A 24932-nucleotide genomic window follows, 5' to 3' on the forward strand; every position below is an offset into this window, starting at 1 on the left:
CCGCAGATTCTGTAGTCCTTGAGGGGCCTTACCTCCAGCCACCTTTATGTTAGGCCCCTCTGCAACTACCCCCACCCCATCTCCTCTCTCAGGGCAGCCTGCTTTTTGGCATTGGACCATTTCCATGGCAACTCTCCCCAGTCTCCACCTGGAAACTGTGAAATTCAGCCCTCACCTAAAGAGATTAGTGGAGCAAATACTGTCTGGGTGTGTTCAGCTGTCTGGGTTAGGACAGCTCAGTATGGCATCAGGATTTTTTTTTTTTAAATAAATTTTTAAATTTTAGCCCACTTTTAGATTTACAGAAAAGTTGCAAACATAGTACAGAGAGTTCCTGTCTAGTCCTCTCCTGGTTCCCTCACTTGGTCACATTTTATACTACAGTGTACATTTAGCAAAACTAAGAGACTTATATTGGTACATTACTATTCACCCAACTCCAGACTTCATTTGGATTTCACTAGTTGTTCCACTAATGTCCTCTTTCTGTTCTAGGATGCGATCCAGGACACCACATTGCGTTCGGTTGTCACGTCTCCTTAGCTTCCTCTGGCCCGTCTGACAATTGCTTAGTCTCTCCTTGTTTTTTTGAGACCTTGTCGGCAGGGCTCCAGCATCTGTTTTCTAGTACTCTGGAAGCACATTTCCTGTGGCCGGTGCTACTTGCTACAGCTGGGGTGGTAGTGGAGCAGCCGTTAAGAGGCAACACTCCAGATGGCTGAGGACAAAGGCCTGGCAGCCAGCTGCCCAGGCGCCCCTCCTAGCTCAGGTGCCCACTGTCCACAGGATCTTGGGCAGGTCACTTGGTGTCTTTACGTGTTAGTTTTCTCAGCTGTAAGATGGGGGAATATCCCCAGAAGACTGGCCTAGGGGTTAACTATCATGGGCAATAGAAAGTACACATCTTAGAAGGATCCTCACTCAGCTCATGTTGAATGTTCAGTGAAAGTTTTGCATTGTCACTGTTATTTAAGTATTCTAGAACGACCATGAGGGGGAGGAGGCTTGTGGGACAGAGGCTGAAAGGAGGGGTTGGGGAGAAGGCTGAGGGTGGAGTAAGACAGTATTAGTTCCTTTCTTCCTCTTGTGTCCTTGAGAACATGGTGGTGTCCAGAGGCCAGGACAGGAGACGGGAAGGGAGAGGAAGTCAGAGAGGGAAGAAGTGTGGGGTAGAGGAGGAAGTATCTAAAGGACACCTGAGATCTCCAGGAGGAAGAAGAAGGCTTTCTTTGAATCTCCTTGAATGGCTCCTGGGATGAGAGAGAAAGCAGGAAGAAGGTCTGATCTTCTCACCCTGAGTGGCCTTCTTGTAGGTTTCCTTGGGGTAAATCCACTCATTCCTCAAAATTTATCCAAGGAGTCACTTCTGCCAACATTCTCTAATAAGCTTCCATCTTCCCCAGGCTCGACCTTGGATTCAGGCAAGGTTGGGCACTACGTCTTCTCTTGGGTGTATAATTCTTTGGGCTAAGCACTGTCCTCACGTGTCATGTGGTGTTGTCTCTCATGGACTGTTGCTTGGCAGATGTTAGGTGTACAGTAAATACTGCTGGCTGAATGAATGAACAAATGAATCTGTTACTTTGCATGGAACATTGTGGTTGTGCTGATGGGTGATGAGACCCTGAGATGCCTCTCTGAGTTAATGAAGGAATGAACATTGGATTAGACCACGCAGGTTTCTAATCTTGGCTGTGTTCCTTATTAACTATGTGATTCTGGATGAATTAACCTTCCTAGCCACAGATTCCTTGTTAGTATACATAACGTCTACCTAGAGGGCCTTTTCCCCCTCTTCTTCCTTTCTTGGGACTTTTTATCCTTCTTCTCTAGACCCACCTCAGGTCTGGAGAAGCAAAAGTAGGTAGGATGGCATGTGAGGACTGGATTTCAATGATTTTTGTATCCGACAAACAGAATGCAAGTTCTTTTGAAACACACGTAGGAGGTTAAGAAATACCATGTATTAAGACACAAAGAAAATGCCAAATCTCACAGACTAAAAGTCATATAGGCCGTTTCCTAACAGTCATATAATTAGAAATTAATACAATAATTGTTCTCCCCAGGCGAATCCATTTTGGAAATGTAAGAATGCCTTACTAAATAACTCTTGGGCTAAAGATAAATCAAAGTAGAAATGACAAACTATTTAGAAATAAATGATCGGCCAGTGCGGTGGCTCATGCCTGTAATCCCAGCACTTTGGGAGGCCGAGGCGGATCACCTGAGGTTGGGAGTTCGAGACCATCTTGGCCAACATGGCGGAAACCCTGTCTCTACTAAAAATACAAAATTAGCTGGGCATGGTGGCACATGCCTGTAATCCCAGCTACTCTGGAGGCTGAGGCAGGAGAATCACTTGAACCTGGGAGGTGGAGGTTGTGGTGAGCCAAGATTGAGCCATTGCACTCTAGCCTGGGCAACAAGAGTGAAACTCCGTCTCAAAAAAAGAAAAAAAGAAAAAGAAAAAGAAATGAATGATCACAAGAGTGGTAAGTATCAAAATTTGGGAGAAGTAGTGGAAGAAGAATTGAGAGGGAGTTCTGTTTCTTTAAAAGCATATAGTAGAAAAATGACAGATTTAAAGCACATGAGGTAAATGCCAGTGAATACATGAAATTCTCTCCTCCTGAGACATCTAGTGTCACTGTCTAAGAATTGGCATTAGAATTGCATCTTTGACAGAAACTCTTTGCAAAAACAAGGCCCAGTTTTCTGTTTTAGATGGCACGATCTTGGGCGTTTAATACGTGCCTAGCATTGCTCTAAACATGTCACGTGTAGTACTGATGTAATCCTTGCAACAATTCTATGAGCAGATTATTCTTGTCATGTCACAAATGAAGAAACTGAGGCACAGAGAGGTTAAGTAACCCGTTTAAGACCATATAGCTCTTAAATGGTAGAGCCAGGTTTTCAGCTTTATATCTCTGTAGAGGTACAGAGATACATCTGACTGCCTGAGTTGGATTCTGTACACTGGTATCTTTTTCACTCATGCATGTAGGTTAATCCAACCTAGTTTTATGGATATTGTGGCATCGCCTGAAATGAGCGAGAGTGTGTTCACTGAGCCTGAGTGGGGAGGGCGCCTTCAAGTGCATGCAGTGGGGAACAGCAGGAGCCCTGGGCTCCCACAGACTTGCCTGTGAGTCCTAATGAGGTCATTTATTAGCTGAATCATTTTGGATGAATTATTTAGTTAAGCAGTTTTCTCATCTAAAAATGGGGAAAGTAATATTTGTCTCTCATAGGGTTAATGGGAGAATTAATATGTTTGAAACCACGAAAGTGCCTGCAACAACACACACATTATCTATTGTTATTATTATTATTGTTAGGGCACACTGAGTGGAGTGGGGTCCTCAGGGACCTTGGCTCTTGTCAAGAGCTGGCTCCCTGGCCTTGGGCTCACTGATAGGATTTATTCTGCAATGTCTTCATCTTTCAGATAGGGCTAATTCTTTCCTCAAGTTGTTCAGCCAGAGCTTTCTTCCAAGTAAAAGTGTGAGGCTCACTTAGGATATCATTATCTGTCGATTTCCTCTTGATTTCATCTGATGAGTGTGTTGGGGAAGATGGAATTAAGTGAAAAGGGGAAGTGTGCCCTCTGAGAGGGTTTCACTGGAAGAGAAAGCACAGCTTAGTGAGAGAACTGGGCATTGGAGAAGAGTCATTTGACTCTTTGCATAGGAAACAGAGAGCATGGGGTGCCTGTTGAGAACCTACACTCAGAATTTCTGGCTCTTGAAAGAAGAGGGACTGGAAAAACCAGATGTTGGGCAGTGTGTGCGTGCGTGTGTGTGTGTGTGTGTGTGTGTGTCTGTGTAACCTTTGTAAGTGGTGGTGTTTGTCTTTAGGAGTCCCCAGACCCTTATCTGAAAGGAGGCAGTTGGGAGAAGTGGGTAGCAAGGACAAGATAAACCAGGTGTCAGGCTGGGTGTGGTGGCGCATGCCTGTAATCCCAGCACTTTGGGAGACCGAGGCGGATGGATCACCTGAGGTTAGGAGTCCAAGACCAACCTGAGCAACATGGTGAAACCCTGTCTCTACTAAAAATAGAAAAATTAGCTGGGCGTGGTGGTGGGCGCCTGTAGTCCCACCTATTTGGGAGGCTGAGGCAGGAGAATCACTTGAACACAGGAGGCAGAGGCTGCAGTGAACCGAGATTGCACCACTGTACTCCAGCCTGAGATATAGAGCAAGGCTCTGTCTCAAACAAACAAACAAACAAAACAACAACAACAACAAAATCCAGGTGTGTCATTGTCTCTTTGAGTTAAATTTATTGGGAGATAATCTGGATTTATAAAGAAGCATCTGTGTCTCCAGGGCAAATAATTGTTTAAATTTGGGGAAGAGAAGGTGCAAGAATTTGTACTCACTTGGTTGTGCCAGGCGGGGTGCTGCCCCACCGGCCCACAAACCTTTAATGCCCCACTGTGGGAAGTTAAGGACCATATATACACTTTCCCCTCTGTTATTTCTTTGACCCAGAAACTTTCCTGGGGGCTCTTGGGCTTTCTGCCTTGTCCTGGGACCCTTTTGTCTCCCTGGGGTCTGGCACTTGTGGCAGGAAGAGAATCAGAGCTGGTGAACAGTGTGCTCTTCATCTGGGATGACTTCCTTTTTCTTTGTCTCATTCTGCCTTGCGACTCTTGATTTGTAAAAATTCTGAAGGAGATACTGATGATTTAAACTTACGTTGCAGATGTGTTTTAACTTGGAAAGGAGGGACAGACTCTTTCTTTTTAGAAAGCACTTGTTCATCTATTTCTGTGATTTTTCCAACCTTTTTTCTTTCTTTTGTGACAGGAGGACTCTTTTTTTTTTTTTTTTTTTTTTTTTTTTTGAGACGGAGTTTCGCTGTGTCGCCCAGGCTGGAGTGCAGTGGCGATCTCGGCTCACTGCAAACTCCGCCTCCTGGGTTCCCTGCCATTCTCCTGCCTCAGCCTCCTGGAGTAGCTGGGACTACAGGCGCCCGCCACCACGCCCGGCTAGTTTTTTGTATTTTTAGTAGAGACGGGGTTTCACCTTGTTAGCCAGGAGGGTCTCGATCTCCTGACCTCGTGATCCACCCGCCTCGGCCTCCCAAAGTGCTGGGATTACAGGCTTGAGCCACCGCGCCCGGCCAGGAGGACTCTTTCTTAAAATGAAATCTTTATTCAATCCCAGTGTATAGAGCAGATAAAAGTAAAGCTCTGCAGACTGAAGAGGCGGTGAGGCTCAGGACGGCTACGTCCCCCCATGGGCTCCCCACTCCGAGTACCCTGAGTGGGGTTTCTGAGGCACGTGTGAAGTATCCTGGGTTTCCACAAATCTGCACTGGAAAGCCAAGCCCCTCCTTAACTGATGAGAAAGGCCTAATGGAAACAGTAGTTGTCCCCAAAGGGCCACAGCTCCTCTCTCTCAGCCCAGGATGCTTTCTGCAGGGTTGGGCTGCTTAGCTTCTGGGCCCCAGCTGCTCTCGGTGACAGGCTGCCCTGAGCAGCGTGCAGTGCGATAAGAAGGGCTTAGGTCAGATGACTTAAGCTTGAGCCCTGTTTCGGCAAATCAGTAGCTGGGAGACCTTGAATAACTTATACCTTCTCTGACCTGCACGTTCTCAACTACATACTGCAGATGGGATCCATTGACATGGTGTACACAAAGCAGCTAGTGTCTTGTGGCCACCTAGCACCTACTAGGGGCTCTATGGGTTGCAGATATTTTTTTAAATTATATGAGCTAACGAAGAGAGGAACCTGTGGTCAGATAGACTAACAATGATAGAGGAGGCAGTTGAGACAAAGACACAGCCTTGAGAGACAGAAATTGCAGTTCAGTTGCTTGAGGTTGCATTCTGGGCCCCTGAACTCTTTCTACTTTCTGTCCAGAGAGGAGGTCATAGCCCTGGCTGTCCTTTCTGGATTTGTGGGCACACTTGAGGGGTAGGGGTCGGGGGAAATAGATCCCAGGTTGGAGTTGTGTTGCCCAAGTCATTGGTGATATCTCTCATCTCCTGGGGCGAGAGGCATCTGGAGGTTGGGGAGGGGAGGAAGTGGATGGCTGGGCTTGTGGTTTACTTGTAGGTTTTTTATTGTGGCTGATATTGCAGCTCCTATAATGTTCCTATGACCACATACATTGATTCTTTGATAAAGGTGCTGAACTTCTCTTCTTGGCTAAGCTCAGTCATGTGGGCTGAAGATAAGGGCATTGTGTGCTTTCCTTGCCCTTGGATTCTGATGCCTCTAGATCTGCAAGAGAGCACATGTGTGTCAGAGGGGACAGGAGCCCTTGTCCTGGGATTGGTTGAGCTTGCTCTGTAGGGAAGTCTGTTGGCAGCTGCAGTTTCACTGTGACTCCAGATAACATGCGACGATGGCCTCTTCCTTGAATTTTCTGATCTGGACCAAACTTTGTTGTTGTTATTTTGTATTTTTGGAAGTGGCGTGCTACAGTGGGAAAAACTCTGCATGGGAAAATGGAAATCCAGAAACCTGGGTTCTATTCCTTTCTGTGTCAGTAACTCATTATTTCGTCTTGGGCCTTGGTTTCCCCCTGGTTTCTGTCCAGACCTCCTCTCTGAACAGAAAGTAAAAAGAGTTTAGGGGCCCAGAATGCAACCTCAGCATTTCCCCTTTTCTCAGTGAATGGATTTGATGGTAAAATCTTTAACATTGCATTCAGCTCTGAAAGTCCTGTACCTAAAGATACTCATATCCAGGTCAAAGCTATACAGAAGTTGACTTGACTACATCTTATATATGGTTGCTTTGTTGAGTTCTTACTGTGTGCTCTACATTCCATAGGGAACTTTAAAATATTATATTGAATTCTCACAGCATGCCTGGTAGGTAGCATATATTTTTTAATAGAAGAAGGAGGCAGGGAAGAGGGGTGGATTTTGCAGGGATTCTCTCTGTTGCAGTAAAACCGAAGAGTACGTTTTGGCAGTGCTGGTAGGCATGCAGTCACATTGCATGTGACAGGCAGATTCAGTCAGTTGATATCAACTTCAGCTTTCTATGTGCCCAGCCCTGTGTGAGGTGTGCAGGAGCTACTAGTAACACTTATGAGATAATATCCCTGACCTCAAGTTGGTTAAAACTGAGCTTGAAGTTGAGATGGCAACTCACAAAACTGTTTGTTAAACATGAAGTGGGGCAAGTTTGCTGGGAGAAATGGAACCTGAGCTGTGCCTTGAGAGTTGGATTTGGATAGCAGAGGAGTATATGAATATTGGTTGTGGTTGGGAATAAGGGGACATAGTGCTAATATGACTATTGGTGGTGATTAAGAATGAGAGGGCATGGTATTAAGAAAGCCCAGGAGCAGGAAGCAATGGGATGTGTGCAGAAGACAGTGAGGAGATCAAATTGATGAACAGAAGGTGCCTGGGGGAGAAGGGTGGGAATATAGCTAAATGCATAAATACGGTCCGCTTCCAGAGGGTTGTGACAGACAGGCTGAGGACTTTTACACAGTAATTAATAGGGAACCATCATGTATTGGGAAACAGGGATGTAATGGGATTGTACCAGAGAGATAACGGTGGTGGGGATGGGCAGGAGGCTGTTGCAGTGGTATAGGGTCTGCTACTCAAGCAAGGTCCAAAAATACTCTATTATTTCTATTATATAGATGAGGAGATTGAGGCTCAGAGGTATGTTACATGTATGTAACTTTAAGGGGAGGTAGCAGTGTGGTTTTGTTACATGGCTATATTGCATAGTAGTGAGGTCTGAGCTTTTAGTGTATCCATCATCCAAATATTATACATTGTATCCATTAAGTAATTTCTTGTCATCTATTCCCCTGCCATGTCTGTCTCTCTACCTCTATCTATCTATCTATCTATCTATCTATCTATCTATCTATCTATCTATCAATCAATCAATCAATCACATTTCTTTATCCAATCATCCATTGACGGATATTTAGGTTGATTCCATATTTTTGAGGCTCAGAGGGGTTAAACCATCTGTTTAATGTTCAGTAAGTAGCATGCGATGGACCGTGGTATAGAGCCCTGGCCATTATGTTGCCATGGAGCCGGTCTTAATGACTTAGCCTTTAGTTGGAGAACTTCCTGTGGAGGAGGAGGAAGAGGAGGATGAGGATGAGGATGGATGCGGACAGTGATGACTCACAGGGGATTCTGCTTATGTACACCCACATCTTTTCAGCAGGGCAGTGGGGTTAGGCGCTGATATATGCATGGTATTGTGCTTTCCATGTGTGATCTCTTTCGGTCCTCATAAAGGTCATAAGGTCTGTGGGGGTATTACTACTTACAGGTTAGAAACTCCGAGAGGTTTGGGACTTGACTGAGGCATCCCAGCCAGTAATTGGTAACAGCAGGTTTTGGACCTAGGTTTCCCTTTGCCCATTTCACAGATTCTCACTGAAGGCCACCAGGCTGCCTGGCTAGATCTGCTCAAAGCCAAGAAGTAGCCATTGTGGATGTGGGGAATCCCTGTACGGATACTAGGGGGTCTCGAGAACTTACGTCATGATGGAGTGATTGGTGTCTACCTCTCGTGCTCCAGGTCACAGTTGTTCCCAGCTTCTGGAAACTTCCTTTAATGCATCCCATGATGGTAGCCTCTTCCCATTTCCTTAACACATGTTTGAAGACTGAATTGATGTCTTGTAGGGTATACATGTGTATGTGTGTGTGTGTGTGGGGGGGGGAGGGTGTATGGGTGTACATGTGGAGGGGTTGTGTTGGAGTGTGGGTGTATGTGTGTAGTGGGGTGTGGGTTGTGGGTGTGGGTGTGTGTGTGGGAGCTTGTAGATGTGTGTGGGAGGGTTATGAGTGTGTGTGGGTGTGGGTGTGGGTATATGTGTGGAGTGTGTGTATGTGGAATGGGTGTGGGTGTGTGTGGAGTGTGTGTGTGTAGGGTGTGCGTGTATGTGGAGTGTGTGTAGGGTGTATATGTGGAATGGGTGTGGGTGTATGTGTGGAGTGTGTGTATGTGGAATGGGTGTGGGTGTGTGTGTGGAGTGTGTGTGTGTAGGGTGTGTGTGTATGTGGAATGAGTGTGTGTGTGTAGGGTGTGTATGTGGAATGGGTGTGGGTGTATGTGTGGAGTGTGTGTAGGGTGTGTGTGTATGGAATGAGTGTGGGTGTATGTGTGGAGTGTGTGTATGTGTGTAGCGTGTGTGTATAGGGTATGTGTGTAAGGGGTGTGTGTGTACTGTGTGTGTATGAAGGGTATATGAAGGGGTATGGGTGTATGTGTGGAATGTACGTGTATAGGGTGTGTGTATGTGGAGTGTATGTGGGTGAGTATATGTGTGGAGTGTATGTGTGTAGGGTGTGTGTTTATGTGTAGGGTGTGTGTATGTGGAGTGTGGGTGGGCGGGTGTATGCATGGAGTGTGTGTATGTATAGGGTGTGTGTGTATGTGGAGTGTGGGTGGGTGGGTATACTTGAGGTCTGTCCCCTCAGTCATTCTCTAGATGACTCTGAAGAAAGGATACTCCCCAAAAAGCTTATTAACTCACTCTTCTAGAGGAGACTGGGTTACATTGAACTTCTTGGGAGCTGGAACTCTCTAGAGGTTGCTGAGGGGCCTGAGAGTTGGTGATACTTGAAGGGAACATTTTGTCTCAAACTTTAGAAGCTGATGGTGAATCCTGGCTGCCAGTCTCTGTGGAAGCTAGTTATTTATTCAGCTAAAATTGGTTAAATTTCTATTATATGCCTGGTACAGGGTGAGCACTCAGGAAATGTGAAATAAATGAATTAATGACAAGTACAGTGCTCAGATTTAATTGCAAGTGACAAAACCCAAGTGTGGCTAAATGAACTTAAAAAGACATTAGGAGGATACTGTTGAACTCATTGAAAGAAGACTAGGGAAGATCTGTAGAACCTGCCCAAAGCCAAGGGATGTTGTGGGAAGCATGGGAACAAGGGCAGCTCTGGGAATTTCACTGACATCTCTGGGGGCAGCCATTGACCGACTCGGGCCCATTCACTTCAGACTCCTGTCACAATTCAGATTCCTCAGGGAGCTTGGGTCGTGGTTGATCGCCTCCCCCAAATCATGTGGAGGGCGTGAGGGGCTGCTCCACAGAGGAAGGTGTTTTGAGCAGACACAGGCACACATAAGTATCCACTCTGGCTGGGTGCAGTGGCTCACAGCTAGAATCCCAGCACTTTGGGAAGCTGAGGCGGGTGGATTACTTGAGACCAGGATTTTGAGACCAGCTTGGGGAACTTAGTGAGACCCCCGTCCCTACAAAAAAATAAAAAAATTTAGTCGGGCCTGGTGGTGCATGCCTGCAGTCCTAGCTATTTGGGAGGCTGAGGCAGGAGGATCACTTGGGCCCAGGAGGTTGAAGGTGGGGTGAGCTGTAATTGCGCCACTGCATTCCAGCCTGGGCAACAGAGTGAGTCCTCCTCCGTAAACTTGCCCCTCCCCCGCCCACACGGAACACCCCAAAGTATCTACTGTAACAGAATCTCCAGGAGTTTGTAGTCGGTGTGGAAAGACAGGTGAGTAAAGGGCTGTGATGGTTGGTGTCGAAAGTTTGTGCAAACTGCCGTGGTAGCTTAGGGAGGGAGGTTTTAATTTTTGCACGTGGGAGCCATGTGCAGGTCAGGCATAGAGAGGTTGTCTGAGCTGAATTTTAAGGGCTAGGGAAATTTTGGTCAGTTGGACCAATGCCTTTCAGGAGGACACCTCGTGTGATAGAGTGATCTAAAAGAATGGTGTGTCCAGGAAATGGTGTGTCCAAGTTCTTTCCTGGTCTAGAGTGTTAATCATAGAAGGAGAAGTATGAGTGGAGCTGGATCTTAAAGGGCCCCATGTGCTCTGTTAGGCACTGGGACTTCAAATTCTAGGAGTTGAGCTGTCATTGGATGATGTTACGTAGCAGAGGCACATGGTCAGTTCTGAATTTCAGGAAGATGATCGGGGAGGTGGTAGCAGTGCCTTCAAATTCAACTCCCTTGAATGTGGCTATTAAGCTGGGAATGCTGATTGTTGCAGACCAGCCAGAGAATGAGATGCTGGGGGAGCCGATCAAGAGACTCTCCACATGGCTGGAGAATCCCAAATAACCATAGGATTTTCCAGTAACAACTTCTGCTGTGGATTCAGGGGGATGGTGATGGGTGAAGGAAAGAGGCTTTAGGTAGCATTCATTGCCCATGGAGTTCTGATCGCTTGAGAGTGATATATCTTGGACTTAGAGGGTCAGAGGCTGCTGAAGGTTGTGAAGAAGCAGGTATGGGGGATTTATCTCCTGCCTCACCTCCACCTTTCACAGCAGTCCGTTCTCTGTGCTTAGAAATCAGCGATGTGCTGTGCAGCAGCTGTCTGGGAAGAACACTGGAGAGGAATGTAGAAACAGCTCAGGCCCTTATGCTGGGTGGGAATGGAATCACTTCCTTTAGATGGCCGTGTTGTGAATTTTTACAAAGGAAGTTGAATGAGATTGAGAAAGCTTAGGTCCCCAGAGGTGGCTGGGGGCCGGGGGAGAGCTTCCTCTTTCTTATAAACAGGAGTTTCTGACAGGGAGTGACATAGCATTGTTTCCTTTGTGATAGGTGGTTTCTGAAAACAGGAAAATCTTTACTCCTAACGTGAAGATTGAAAGCTTGTGCTTTGTAGGAATTGTGTCTGGAACCTGTTCGAACAGTGTGGAGAAGAGTTTAGCAACCCTGGGGTTCAGATCCAAAAGATGAGTTCGATCCTACCTGTTGCCATGTTTTAGCTGTGTGGTTTTTGCCAAGTTACCTAACCTTCCTAAGTTTTAGGTTCCTCAACCGTAGTGAGTTACAGTAACTACCACCACCACCAACAGCAACAAGACCTAACATGTGTTGAACTTACAGTGTACCAGGCACCATGCAAAAGCGTCCTATATTCATTATCTGTTTTATTCCTTACACAATCCTATGAAGCAGGTAGTGTTGTTATCAGCATTTAACGGATAAGGAAACGTAGGCACAAGCAAGATAGGTAACTTGCCAGTTCCTCCCTTTCTCCCCCTCACCCCCTGAAAAAACAAAAACAAAAACAAAACAGCAATTGGTAGAGCTAGGATTTAATTTCAGATGTTGAGACACCAGAGTTTGATACATCATAGAGCTGTTATGAGTTTTAAAGGAAATTACGTGTAAGATGGTTAATATAGCTCCTGGTGCTTCATGAGCATTCAATAATGTTAGCCATTTATTGTGTTTTTAGTCTCACTCTGCTCTGTTTTGCCTTTTGCAGAAGCAGTTGACACAGGATGATGATACTTATGAGGTCGAGATTGCTATCGACAACACGGCTTTTATGGACGAGTTCTTTTCTGAGGTAGGTAATCTTCCTGGATTTTTTTCTAACATAAGGAAACACTACTTCCTTAGTAAGAATAAAAAACCTTAGATTTTTCAGGGTAGTAGAGGAAGGTCACAGTCTTTTTTTAGGGTGGGATGGCCAGACAAAGAAATTAAAATGACATTCTTTTCAATATTTACTTGAATCTGGGTTTTAAAAAATCTTGTTAAGAAAGTCAGCAGAGGGTCAATTATATGTAATTGAAGAGATGCTTTTAAAGTCTTACGCCGTATGACAATATTTTAATGATATCCTTTCTTGCTTTAAGTACATAACAATTACAGAATCAACCATAGGATCACAACCATGAGTATAAAACATTGCATCTTTAGGCTTGTGATTCAGATACATCAAATGTGTAGTTTTGAAAATTCTGGGGCCGGGCATGGTGACTCACGCCTACACCCAGCACTTTGGGAGGCCAAGGCAGGTGGATCACTTGAGGTCAGGAGTTTGAGACCAACCTGGCCAACATGGCGAAACCCTGCTTCTTCTAAAAATACAAAAATTAGCCAGGTGCACCTGTAATCCCAGCTACTTGGGAGGCTGAGGCAAGAGAATCACTTGAACCCAGGAGGCAGTTTGCAATGAGCCAAGATCGCATCACTGCACTCCAGCCTGGGCGACAGAGTGAGACTCCGTCTAAAAACAAAAAATTGTGGTCCCTCTGACTTAATTCTAGTGGTAACTGAGAAACCAAAACTACCAGTTTTGTAAAAGTTCAACAGGGGCAAAAATGGGTTCATGTCTGCAGATCCACGTATTCTGATCTTAAAGGTCCTTGATGGGACGGTGCTATGATAGGTAGGTGGTGGAGGAAAGCTTGTAGAGGCAAGTGGATGAAAACACTGGCTTTGGAGCTGGGTGAACTTGGGCCCAGATCTCAGCCCTGCTTCTGAGAAGCTGTTGATTTCATGAACATTCCCAGAACAATCTGTGTCTGGGCTTCCTTACCTGTAATTAGCATTGATAATGTGATTTCCTCTAGGTAGGATCACCTGAGCCCAGGAGTTCGGGGCTGCAATGAGCTCTGATCATGCCACTGCACTCTAGCCTGGGTGACAGAGTGAGACCTTGTCCCCTTAAAAAAAAAAAAAAAAGGCCGGGCGCGGTGGCTCAAGCCTGTAATCCCTGCACTTTGGGAGGCCGAGACGGGTGGATCACGAGGTCACGAGATCGAGACCATCCTGGCTAACGCGGTGAAACCCCGTCTCTACTAAAAAATACAAAAAACTAGCCGGGCGAGGTGGCAGGCACCTGTAGTCCCAACTACTCGGGAGGCTGAGGCAGGAGAATGGCGTAAACCCAGGAGGCGGAGCTTGCAGTGAGCTGAGATCCGGCCACTGCCCTCCAGCCTGGGCGACAGAGCGAGACTCCGTCTCAAAAAAAAAAATTCGTGTTTAGGTAAGAAAAGAAAAAAACAATAAACAACAAAAATCTCCATAGAGTTTTATAAGGATTAAGAGGGACAGGCCAGGTGTGGCGGCTCACACTTGTAATCCCAGCACTTTGGGAGGCTGAGGCGGGCAGATCACGAGATCAAGAGTTTGAGACCAGCCTGGCCAACACAGTGAAAACCCCGTCTCTTCTAAAAATACAAATATCAGCTAGGTGTGGTGGCGGGCGCCTGTAACCCCACCTGCTCAGGAGGCTGAGTCAGGAGAATCGCTTGAACCTAGGAGGCGGAGGTTGTAGTGAGCCGCAATTGCACCGCTGCACTCCAGCCTGGGTGACAGAGCGAGACTGTCTCAAAAGCAAACAAACAACAACAACAACAAAACCAAGAGGAATAATGCTTGTAACACAGCATGGCATCTGGCATATATGTACTTAATGAATGATACTTCAAAAAACAAAAACGAAAAGCTCACTATTGTTGAAGTTTCTGTCACCACACTATGGTTTCTTAGGTGTTTAATTTCCCTGGAAAGAAAACAAGAGGTATCATGCTCTTTTTGCAGAGACAATGTGATGCTTCCCATCCTCTAGACTGTGGATGTGGAAAAGTAACCCTCCAGTTTTTTTCTGAAAGGAATGGAGTGGGGCTTGACGGTTCGTGCCCTTTTATGTGTCAGAGTAATAAACAGGAATTAAGAACAAACTTGAGTGTGTGCTGGCCTGATTGGGAAGTTGGCTGTAAACTCTCCACAGATCCCCACCCTCCTCACAGGCGGGTTCATCAGAGTCATAGTGAGATCAAACAACACTTAGGCTTTGTGTTGTTTCAGTGTGTTTCAATGTGTTCCAGTTGTGGATCATGGAAGAACAATATCCTTTCACTCCGTGGTTGGGGTGGACTTAAGGAGATGTTTGAAGTCTTTCTAACTTGTCTCAGTCTACCTTGGAGAACCAGATACATTAAAGAACTTCTTTCGTAAGATAAGGAATCTTTTCCAATAACTGTGTTCTCCTTTTTCTTCAGAGCCAGAGGGTCCCTGAGAGGATCTTCTTTGTTAGGTGGGAAGATGGTGGGCTTTGGCCTTTAAATATGGTTTGAGTCCAATTTTCAAGCATTTCATAGCAGTGTAACCTCGGTCAGGTTGCTTAACCTCTCTGAGCTTTAATGTCCTGCTCTGGAAATTGGGAGTGTTGGTACTTACCTTTCCAGGATGCCATGACAGGTGGCTTAACTGCTCTGAACTTTAATGTCCTGCTTTGAAAATTGGGAGTGTTGGTACTTACCTTTCCAGGATGCCATGAGGATCATATGAGATTGCATGTCTAGGAAGGATCGTCAGACAGAAAAGCACTGGATGGGTGATAGCTACTTCTGAAGAGGCCTTTGAAGATTTAACAAGACCTTCAGGGCTGCTTCATTGCTTATTGCTTTCTCTTTGTTATATGTGTGTCTGTCATTTAGGGGAAAACCCCATGAAACTTATTTAGGGTGGAGAAGAGGGACAGCATGGGGAGGTGGAAAGAACATGATCTTTGAATTAAATTCCATATGTGCCACTAACTGTGTGATCTTGGTCACATTCCTTAACTGTTCCAAGTATCAGTGGGTTTATCTGTAAAATGGGGAGAAAAGTACTCATGTCATAGATTTGGTGGAGATTAAAGGAGCTAATGCTCACAAAGTACTTAGCATGGGGTTCAGCAGCATTACTTTCCTCTTTTCTTGGATCTGATAGAGTACAGAGAGGATAAGCCCCTGGGGGAGAAGTAAGAGGGAGTGGATTAAGTAGGCTCTGGCCCCACCTAACGTGGTCTGAATCTCAGCTCTGCCCATTACCAGTGGTATAATTTTGGAAAAGTTAATTACTCTAAAGCCCAGTTTTCTCTAAAAAGAGAATATTACCTGTTGGTTTTTATGGATATAGGATGAGAAAGGGTATGGGTGCACCTAGCACAGTGCCTGACATCTAGTAGATATGTTCAGTAAATTTTAGTTCTCATCATCCTTCTGTCCCCCAACGTACTTGTGAATAAGCAGACCACGAAGTTTATTTTATAGAATGTGGTGTAGACATACTCTTGAAATTGGGATAAATTATGTTTCAGAGAATAGAGATTTGGGGAAATGAGAGATTGTCTGCCTCTATGTGACTGGTGAGCGTGCCCACTACACCCTGCAGGTTATATAGTTAAGTTGCTTTCTTGGGAGAGCACTCTTGATAAAACTTGCTTTTTGGACTGGTTCCAGCAGGTCACCCTTGCTGAGAGCATGAATCACAGCTTGGTCATTGCAAGGTGCACATGAAGTCACAGGACCAGGGTTTTCAGAATGTGGTTTTCTCGGTCAGATTCCATTGTATCTTCTCTAGCTTCTTGATCGTTGGAGAAAAAGATTGACTCTTGGGTTTTCAGGCCACTTTGACTGATCAAGCCAGAGCCTGGTAAATGATAAATCCCACATTTTTGTCTAATTTGCAGTTGTCTATATTTTTCTCGGTCTGTTTGCTCGGTTGGCAGAGAGTAATGTTCACAGGAAACAGACCTGCCTTTGGAGGCAGAAACATTAGGGGTTTATTGTTGTATATTCGTTTATTCATCAAAATATTTGAGCGCTTACGGTCTTCAAGACAGCATGTTAGGTGCTGGGGATCCAATGTTCTGTGTGACAGGATTCTCACCCTCTGGTGTTTCCTTATCTGGTAAGGGTGATAGAAATTTTTAAAACATTGTTATATGGTAAAAAAAAGTGTCAGTAAGTTACCATGGGAGCACAGAAGAGGAAGCGTTAATTTCTGCCTGGAGAGAGGAAGGGGAGGGAAGATTTCCCTGGTTCTTAACTAGACTTGTCATCAGAATCACCTGGGGAGTTTTTTGCACATACACATACCTGATTCTTAGGGACTGGAATGGCTCAGACTTTCGGATTTTTAGGAAGTTCTTCCAGATAATTCTGTCGCCTACTGCAGCTATGCCCCATTGCAAAGTGATGGGGAACCTCTGAGGATCTGAACAAGGAAGTGATGGGTTCAGAGTGTGTTTTAGAAAATTCACTCTGATGGCAGTTTGTGGAGGGTGAGAAAGACCTGAAGTGGAAAGACAGGCAAGTCGGCTGATGGAGCGAGGGGAAAAAGGATGAGAGCTTTGACCTGAATCTGTGATCCTGAGCAGCAGTGTAGCCTATCATTTGGGATGCTTTTGACTAACGGTGGCTTAAGCAATAAAGATACGTAATTATTTTGCAGATGAAGAAGTTTGGAGTTAGGGATGGTGCCGTTTAGAGGTCGGCTTGGGGTTCTAGGTCAGCATCGCTGTGATCCTCTTGGCTTTTCTCTTAGGATTGTGAGAGAGAGAGAGTCTGTTCTGATTATCTATTGTTATATCACAACATAGCCCCAATATTTAGTGGTATAAAACAACTGTTTTGTTTTGCTGACAGATTCTGTGGATTAGGAATTCAAACAGGACAAAGTGGGTCTGGATTATCTCTGCTCTACAGTTTCTGGGGCCTTTATTGGGAAGACTTGAACAACTGCAGGCTAGAATCTTGTAGAGGCTTTTTAAATTTTACTGTCTGGTGCCTTTACTAGGGTGGCTTAAGGGAAAAGCTCAGCAGAGACTGTCAATCAGAGCACCTACACTTGCCTTCTTTCTGTGGCTTGGGTTTCTCATAGCTGGCCCATTTAGGGCTTATTGAACTTGTTAAATAGAAGCTCAGGGTTGCAAGGCAAGTGTTCCAGCTACTAGAAGTTACATAGCTCCTCACTTCTGCTTGGCTCTATTATTGAAGCAGTCACAAGCCTGCCAGATTAAGAGAGCAGTACATAGGTCCCACCTGCCTGTGTTTTGAAACCACCAGACTCACAACTCTATTTGGCATCACCCTGTGACAGCATTGCAAGCATTAAGAAAGGGTGCAGCTAGAAAAGTCCAAAGATCCTTTCATCGGGAGGAAAACTGCCCGGATCCTCCAATCTAACTTCCCTAGTGGCCTCCTAGATAGCACTGGCTCACATGGTGTGGGCCTCCTTAGCTGGAAGGGACACCAGGAAAGTGAGTACTCAGCAAAGGGACAGGATTGCCAGGATCACCATCAAACACATCATGAGGTGTCTGGCAATGGGGCTGGCAATGCCACTACCGAAACAAAGTCAGACTTCTGTTAAAAAGAAAAGAAAGGGAAGGGGCTAGGGAATGGGTGTTTGTTGGGTCAGTCAAAATGCATTGTCATGGATAGCAATGTCAGATGCAAAAAGCCTTCTGTGATCAAACATAAACACGTTTGAGAAATGCTTCCTACTCCTTTCTTCTCTTGGAAACTTAAAATGCACATTAACTTACGGAAAGCTCTAAGAAGTCCTGTAATAAACCAGCTTAATTTGGCTATCCTAGCATTTAATTTTTCACAGTAACACTTTCTAACATGCAGCAATTAATGCTCAACTAGAGGTACAAGGTACCTGGGAGTTTAGGAGAGGCAGAGACTTAATTCTTAGGGAGAATAAACAAAGCTTATTTGCTTAGCCTTCCATTTTACCCCATGTAAACTGCCAATTCCACAAAGTAGTACTTTCTCTGCTTTTCCTTGTTTAATTAGATTCCACGGGCTAATTAGGTCCAGAGGGAAGAGGCCATCCATATCTCGAAAATAACCCCTTCCTTTTAGTTAGATTATGGTTGTTAGTATAATATGGTAATTATATTTGGCCACACCCAGCATGAAGAGTGGTTAACTTGGGTGTTGACCTTAGATTTTCTTGGGTGGCTACTGATGAGGTCAGACTGTTTTGTTAAGACTTTTTTACAGGATTGCTATAAGGATTAAATGAGACATGCCTGTAAAGGCACAGCATAGTACCTGGCATATGATAAATGTGCAGTAATTGCTGGCATTTTTGTGTTTATCATTGTCATCACCTAACATTGACTGAGTATGTCCTTTATGTTAACATTTGGCATGTATTGTCTAATTTAATCTTCACAGAAACTCTAAAGTGGGAATTGTGATAATTCTCATTTCACAGATGAGAGAACTGGTGCTTAGGGATGCTTATGGTGTGTGTTCAAGGTCATACAACTGCTAAGAGAGATGGAGCAGAAACTTGAACCCATGATCTGTTGGATCTTAATTCCTTAAATCCTATATTATCTGGATTCCCATATTACTAACAAAGCATTGAAAAGTACATTTTAGGCTGCGCATGGTGGCTCATACCTGTCATCCTAGCACTTTGGGAGGCCGAGGTGGGTGGATCATTTGAGATCAGGAGTTTGAGACTAGCCTGGCCCACATGGTGAAACCTTGTCTCTACTAAAAATACGAAGAAAAAAAAGAAAAAGAAAAGAAAGAAAAAAGCTTGGTGTAGTGGCGGGTGCCTGTAATCCCAGCTATTTGGGAGGCTGAGGCAGGAGAATCGCTTGAACTCGGGAGGTGGAGGTTGCAGTGAGCCAAGATCATGCCACTGCACTCCAGCCTGGGCAACAGAGCAAGGCTTTCTCTCAAAAAAACAAAACAAAACAAACAAAAATAAATTTTTAATAAACAATGTACAGTGAGAAGACACTGGGAATATATTAGCTGTAAATTTTATATGGTGATTTAGAAAAAACACTTTTAGATTGGTTTCGTTGGTCAACAATACTTCTTGAGGGCTCATTGTGTAAAAAGCTTTCTATAGGGAGCTGTGGTGAGAAGACAGAGAAATAAGAAACATGCTCTCTGTGAAAGGCAACTGATCCATTTTCCCAAAACAGTGGATTAAACATGCACATTAACCTGATGTGGGCTGAATATGCATGAACTAGGGAGAGAAGGTATAGGAGCCTTCCTTAGGTGTTTACCTGGTTCTGGAGATAGGATTTAGTAGTCCTGAGTTCAAACCTCGGTTTTGCCTCCTTCTGCAGTATAACCTGGAGTAATTTCTCTACTTCTTTGAGACTTGGTATTCTCATATGTATAAAAAGGAGGTAATGATGATAGCCTCATAGAAGTATTGTGAAGGGCGTAGCATCATTTCTGATTCAAGAATATATTTAGGCAATTTTAGTTTTTAAATATATGAATATGCAGAGTAATTTTAGATGTCAGTATACTTAACCCCAGACAAGCACATGCAATAGCCCTTAAACTTTTAGACTGGGCACTTGTCAGTTTCTTAAACCCTTTCCCTGCAATTGCCTCATGATTTTTTGATTATCTGGCAAATGCACAAAAGGAAACCACATGTAGCTGCCATTTCACACCATTAAATACTCGGAAAGTCACCTTTGAGGAAAACTAATACTTCTAAGAAAAAGCAAAGCCACAAAGTTCAAATAAAGAATGCTCTATGGTTGGCCAGTTGCCCGTCCTGAAGTCCCAAAAAGGTCCTGTGATTATTTGGTGAACTGACTATATTGCTGTGAAATCAGATTCCTTGAAATGCCTCCAAATAGAGAGGTTGATGCGGTCCCAGGAAAGAGACCAGCTACAGTGGGTGGAGGATGGGCAGGGTGGAATGGAGTGCTCCCTGGGCCTGGGAAGTCTCATAGGCAGGTTGCAGATAGAGCCGCCAGGACCATTTCTTCTGTGCGTAGGGCAGGGTGAGCATCAGCCATCCAGTCTCCAAATACCTGTAGTGACACTGAGCCTGAGGCCTACCAGTCTCATCCTAGAAACTTCCTATCTCTTCCTGTGTTTCTACTGTTGACTAAACTTTGGGTCAGGATACCCTTCAGTTTATAAAATAATTTTCCAGATGAGAGAATTTCTATGACAACAAATCTGTTGAACATGCAAAATCTAAGTCCTTCATGGCTTGTTAAAATTTGATCAACTCATTTAAAAATGTTTAGTGTGTTTTCTTCTAGAAAGCCTTTTCCCCCCTCAGTCCTGTAAAACAGTGTAATTGCTTTGGCAAGGCAGTCAGTCATGTGGTGGAACTGGAAACATAGTGTGATGCAATGACATGAGTTCTAAGAGGTGCCGGTAGATTCTGAGGTGGTCACACCCCTAGAGTCTGTGAGTGTATTAGTCCGTTTTCACGCTGCTGATAAACACATACCTGAGACTGGGCAATTTACAAAAGAAAGAGATTTAATGAACTTTGAGTCCCACATGGCTGGGAGAGCCTCACAGTCACGGCGGAGGTCAAGGAGGAGCAAGTCACATCTTACATGGATGGCAGCGGGCAAAAAGAGAGCTTGTGCAGGGGAACTCCTGTTTTTAAAACCATCAGATCTTCTGAGACTTATTCACATCACGAGAACAGCACGGGGAAGACCCACTCCCATGATTCAGTTGTCTCCCAGTGGGTCCCTCCCATAAGACATGGGAGTTATGGGAGCTACAAGATGAGATTTGGGTTGGGAAACAGAGCCAAACCGTATCAATGAGTATTCAGAGGTTGTAACAGTGGCCCTTTTTATAGCTGGGTAGTGCTGGAATGCTTCTAAACAGTACAGATAGTTGAAAAAAAATTAACTCTTTGATTTAATGGAAAAAAGCATCCCAGTTGGAGTGTGGCAGGCACTATTTGCATGCTGTCCCTACCACAAGCTATGTGACCTATGATTTCTTTAAACTTGTTTCCTCATTTGAATAATGGTACTGATCCAGTCTTACAGGTTGTTTTGCAAACTGTTAAAATGCTTCACAAGTATTTGGGTAGTTACCTGTGTGTATATTTACACTCCCATGATATTATTACATTGTAATTTTATTCTACATCTTTCAGCAAGCAACTCTGCTCTCAAACTGTGGCACATCTAAGCCAATACATTTATGGAGGGGAAAAGCCTGTACTCCAGTGGCAAAAGTACTGATTTGAGGGCTGGAGAGCTCAAGTGTTTTTTTCTCCTATTTTCTTTCTCTCTTTTTTCTTTTCTCTTCTTTATTTATTTTTTATTCTTTTGAGACAGAGTCTCACTCTGTTGCTCAGGCGGGAAATGCAGTGGCATGATCATGGCTCACTGTGGCCTCAACCTCCCAGGCTCAAGGGATCCTCCATTTTAGCCCCCTGAGTAGGTGGGACTACAGGGGCATGCCACAATGCGTGACTGATTTTTGTATTTTTTGTAGCAACAGGGTTTTGCCATGTTACCCAGTCTGATCTCGAACTCCTGGGTTCAAGTAATTTGCCTGCCTTGGCCTCTCAAAGTGCTGGGATTACAGGTGTGAGCCGTTGTGCCTGGCCTCTCCTATTTTCTATTGAATATAAAGAGCTATAATCAGGCTTTGAAAAAGGTGAAATATCCATGGGAAAAGAGGGATGCTGGAAGCTGCATATGCATTGAGTTTTATTTTTGTTGCATCTCAGATGTTAGGATCCTACTGTATGACATTTTACAAGATTTTTTGTTAATTGTTGCAATGTTGATGTGCTCTTCACTTTGAGAGTGAAGCGGATAGACCCTGCAGGTGTTGAGGTTTCTCCTTCCTGTCCTGCTCCCTGTACATAGGCTTCCACTGCAGCAGGGCTATGGTACCAGCGGCATGGGCACCTATGAAGGGGGAACTGAGACTGCAGTCAAAGCTCACGCAGGAATGTCTGGCAGTGGCATTCTACCTGGGAATGAAGTGCTGCTGGAAATATTTTATGATACTCACAGCCTTGTACAATCAGGAGCCTTAGAAATATGCAGAAATGGGCTGTGGCTTGAGCTACTGGGTCCTGATTGTCTGAGGAAATCAGTTAGTACAAGAACATGTATCCTAGAGAAGCTCGAGCTGTCTCACGAGACCTTCATTGCCTATTACCTCTCTCTTTTTTTCTCTCCTTGTCTTCTTTGTCTGTTTCTTTCTTTTTCCTTTTCTTTTTTTTTTTTTTGAGACGGAGTCTTGCTGTGTCGCCCAGGCTGAAGTGCAGTGGCACGAACTTGGCTCACTGCAAGCTCCACCTCCTGAGTTCACGCCATTCTCCTGCCTCAGCCTCCTGAATAGCTGGAACTACAGGTGCCCGCCACCATGCCCGGCTAATTTTTTGTATTTTTAGTAGAGACGGGGTTTCACTGTGTGAGCCAGGATGGTCTCGATCTCCTGACCTCGTGATCCGCCACCTCGGCCTCCCAAAGTGCTGGGATTACAGGCTTGAGCCACCGCGCCCGGCCTGTTTCTGTCTTTCTCTTCCTCTCATTCTGTGTTTTTCACTGTCTAGGTTTGTTCTTTTCGTTTCACTTCTTTCTTTCCTTCCTTCCTTTTCCCCTTCTCCTTCATCCTCACTCTTTTCTGTTCTCACTTTTCAGGCTTTAAGGCTCTGCCTGCTAAGGTCTGCTGATTCTCCCCCTCTGATCATTCTTCATGGTTTTTCCCAGCTCTTCTTGACTTTGACCTGAATCCTTCCATCCAAAGTGGATGAATGTGTTACTCTCAGGGAGCAACAAGTATGGATTTTTAACAACTGTTCTGTTGAGATGACTTTATCTAACCATGGAAAGGGTACTCACTGGGCAGCTGAGGACTTTAAGTCATTATCTTCTTCCACAAACCCAGAAGATGGGCAGCTTTCACCAGCAGCTCTGCCAAGCGTTTATCTCAGCCATGGACCTGTACTTCCTCTTTGATGATGGAGGTTATTGTTTTTCTGATTATAGATTGAGGAAACTCGGCTTAACATTGACAAGATCTCAGAACATGTGGAGGAGGCTAAGAAACTCTACAGTATCATTCTCTCTGCACCGATTCCAGAGCCAAGTGAGTGTTTACTTAGAACTGAGTCACCCAACAATCACCCTTTCCTTGAGGCTGAGCCAGTCTTGTTTTCTTGCCCTTCGTGAGCAGCAGGGAAGTGTACAAGTTACAGGGCACTAGTGTACATATTATCTCATTTCCCTCTCCTTTACCTTACCTGTACTCCTACTGCCTGGCCACAGTCAAAGTTTTCTCTTCATGGTCCCACTCCAACCATTTAGCCAGGCTTTCCTGTTTCCCAGCTAGTCCCTCTTCCTGATTAGCAACGATTCCCACTGCTGCTTACATACCCTGGGCCTGGTCCCTCCTCTGAGCCTCTGCTTGTACTATTTCCCCAGCCCAAAATGCTTTTCCTAGCCCTCTTTCCGAGGTGTTCCAAAATGGTTCAAGTTCACAGAAATTCCTTCTATCCCTAAACTCTTGTTTGTTACCATCACCTAGGCAAACTTTTTTTCTCCCCTAATTGTTTGCACGGGTGTCCAACCTTTTGGCTTCCCTGGGCCACATTGGAAGAAGAATTGTCTTGGGGCCATACATAAAATACACTAACACTAATGATAGCTGATGAATTAAAAGAAAGGTTTGCACATAATTTTCCTGATATCTGCCACCACAGAGAAGCAAAGAAATCCGTGCGTTCCACGGTTTGGACACGGGTGGTTTAGGGCTGTATTTTCAGTTCCTTAAGAACAGGGAGCAAGCTTGACACTGTCATTCCACTCTTTGATTTTTCCCATGGGCCCTATTACCTAAAGACTGAAGTGGGAACACTTTAGCAGAGCATATGGACATTGTCTTGATCACATTCCTGCCTTCCCAGCCAGCCTGCCTCCTGCCATCCTCCTCCTGCTCCCCACGCTTCAGCCAGACCAATTCTGGTGGTTCCCCAGATATTTCCTGTTCACTCATACCCTTTACTTACTGTTTCTTCTCGTGGGATTCCTGCTCTTAGTCTCTTTCTCTACCTGGCCAACTCCCAGTCCTTGAGACTCAGTCCTGCTCATCTCCGTCTTTAGAAGCTTTTCCAGATCCCTCCCGACTGTGCACACCTTGACCAGACCTCATACCGTACTCCACGCTGCATATTAGAGCTGCTGATTTATGTCTCTCTTGTCTTCCACTAGACTTTAAACACCTTGCAGGAGAAACCTAGATCTTCTTTCTGATTCCATGGTTTCTAGCTCTGTTCCAAAGTTGTAGTAGGGGGCTGAAGGATGGCTTTTGAATGAATGGTTATTGCTAATACTTAGTTTGCTGCATACAACCTAGGATGTGTGTAGTAGGTATGTCATAAATATTTGCCTCGTTTTAAGTTGATTAGCCTTGGTTGAAATCTCTTTTCCTCATCAGCTCTCTAGAACCTTCTCAACCGAAGCCCCCATGGTAGGCTCTTTCCTCTAAAAGCAGAGTTCTCATAATTTTATGTGCTGCAGGATGACTTGGGAGGGTTGAAAGGGCTGATTTTGCGGTTCCAACCCTGGGTGTTTTTATTCTGTAGACTGGGATGGGGTGCCTGGAAAATGCCTTTAAAAAAATAA

The 24932-nt window shown here is 44.8% G+C and overlaps 1 protein-coding gene across 5 annotated transcripts in view; it reads left to right on the forward strand.

Moving 5' to 3' along the window:
- STX3 (syntaxin 3) overlaps positions 1 to 24932 on the forward strand; it is a 49164-nt gene that overhangs the window by 6530 nt on the left and 17702 nt on the right. For all 5 annotated transcript variants that reach the window (XR_004053519.1, XM_010385003.2, XM_030917430.1 and 2 more), the window contains exons 2-3: positions 12225 to 12308; positions 23298 to 23397. Coding sequence is in view for 4 of the 5 variants with exons in the window: in XM_010385003.2 (XP_010383305.2) it covers positions 12225 to 12308; positions 23298 to 23397 (184 nt within the window). In the remaining variant the exon portion in view is untranslated. The remainder of the gene's footprint in view (positions 1 to 12224; positions 12309 to 23297; positions 23398 to 24932) is intronic.

The sequence above is a fragment of the Rhinopithecus roxellana genome, chromosome 15 (assembly GCF_007565055.1).
Source record: "Rhinopithecus roxellana isolate Shanxi Qingling chromosome 15, ASM756505v1, whole genome shotgun sequence".
Classification (NCBI taxonomy): domain Eukaryota; kingdom Metazoa; phylum Chordata; class Mammalia; order Primates; family Cercopithecidae; genus Rhinopithecus; species Rhinopithecus roxellana.